The 621-nt window shown below is 42.1% G+C and overlaps 1 protein-coding gene across 1 annotated transcript in view; it reads right to left on the reverse strand.

Annotated features, from left to right (window-relative positions):
- Window positions 1-621, reverse strand: part of atp1a2a (ATPase Na+/K+ transporting subunit alpha 2a) — a gene marked incomplete at its 3' end in the record, with an annotated part of 65,940 nt that continues 65,319 nt past the window's right edge. Inside the window, 2 exon segments of the mRNA XM_014013052.1 lie at window positions 1-92; window positions 332-433. Of these exon segments, the coding sequence (XP_013868506.1) occupies window positions 1-92; window positions 332-433 (194 nt within the window).

The raw sequence follows: 621 nt of genomic DNA on the forward strand, positions 1-621 counted from the left end.
CTCCGGGTCTCCTCCGCAGAATTAATTTACGAACTTCATCATAAACAAATATGAGCAAACTGTAGGGTAGAGCGCAGAACCACCAGAGGATCCTGAGAGAGAGAGGGATAGAAAAAAAACGAGTGAGGCGGGAAAGAGCRGAGAGTCTGAGGCAGAGAGTGCAAATTGTTAAATTCATTGCAGTCATTTCTGAATATTAAGGATAACAATGTGGCGTTTAACAGGATCATAGACTTCATTTGAAGCTGAGAGTGACAGGCTAATGGTTGCCTATTAGGGCTTAAAGGGGTTATTTTTCGGTTCAGTGGACATGTGCATATAAGGTGCATACTTCATGGGGTACATGCGCAAGGCCACGTCCATTCCAGGGCAGTAAGAGAGGAAGGCAGCCAGGGCTGTCTCAACAAACAGGCCAAAGATCAGGATCCGGTTCCTGTTCAGCAGAAACGACACATTTATTAAAGAAAAGCACAGATTCATTGGAATGACCTCATCAGGAGGGAATAAAACATGAATTTTAACTCCTGTATTAAAATACATACTGCATATACAGCGGGTAAAATAAGTATTGAACTCGTCACCATTTTTCTCAGTAAATATATTACTAGAGGTGCTAATGAC

The sequence above is a fragment of the Austrofundulus limnaeus genome, unplaced genomic scaffold (assembly GCF_001266775.1).
Source record: "Austrofundulus limnaeus strain Quisiro unplaced genomic scaffold, Austrofundulus_limnaeus-1.0 Scaffold97, whole genome shotgun sequence".
Taxonomy (NCBI): domain Eukaryota; kingdom Metazoa; phylum Chordata; class Actinopteri; order Cyprinodontiformes; family Rivulidae; genus Austrofundulus; species Austrofundulus limnaeus.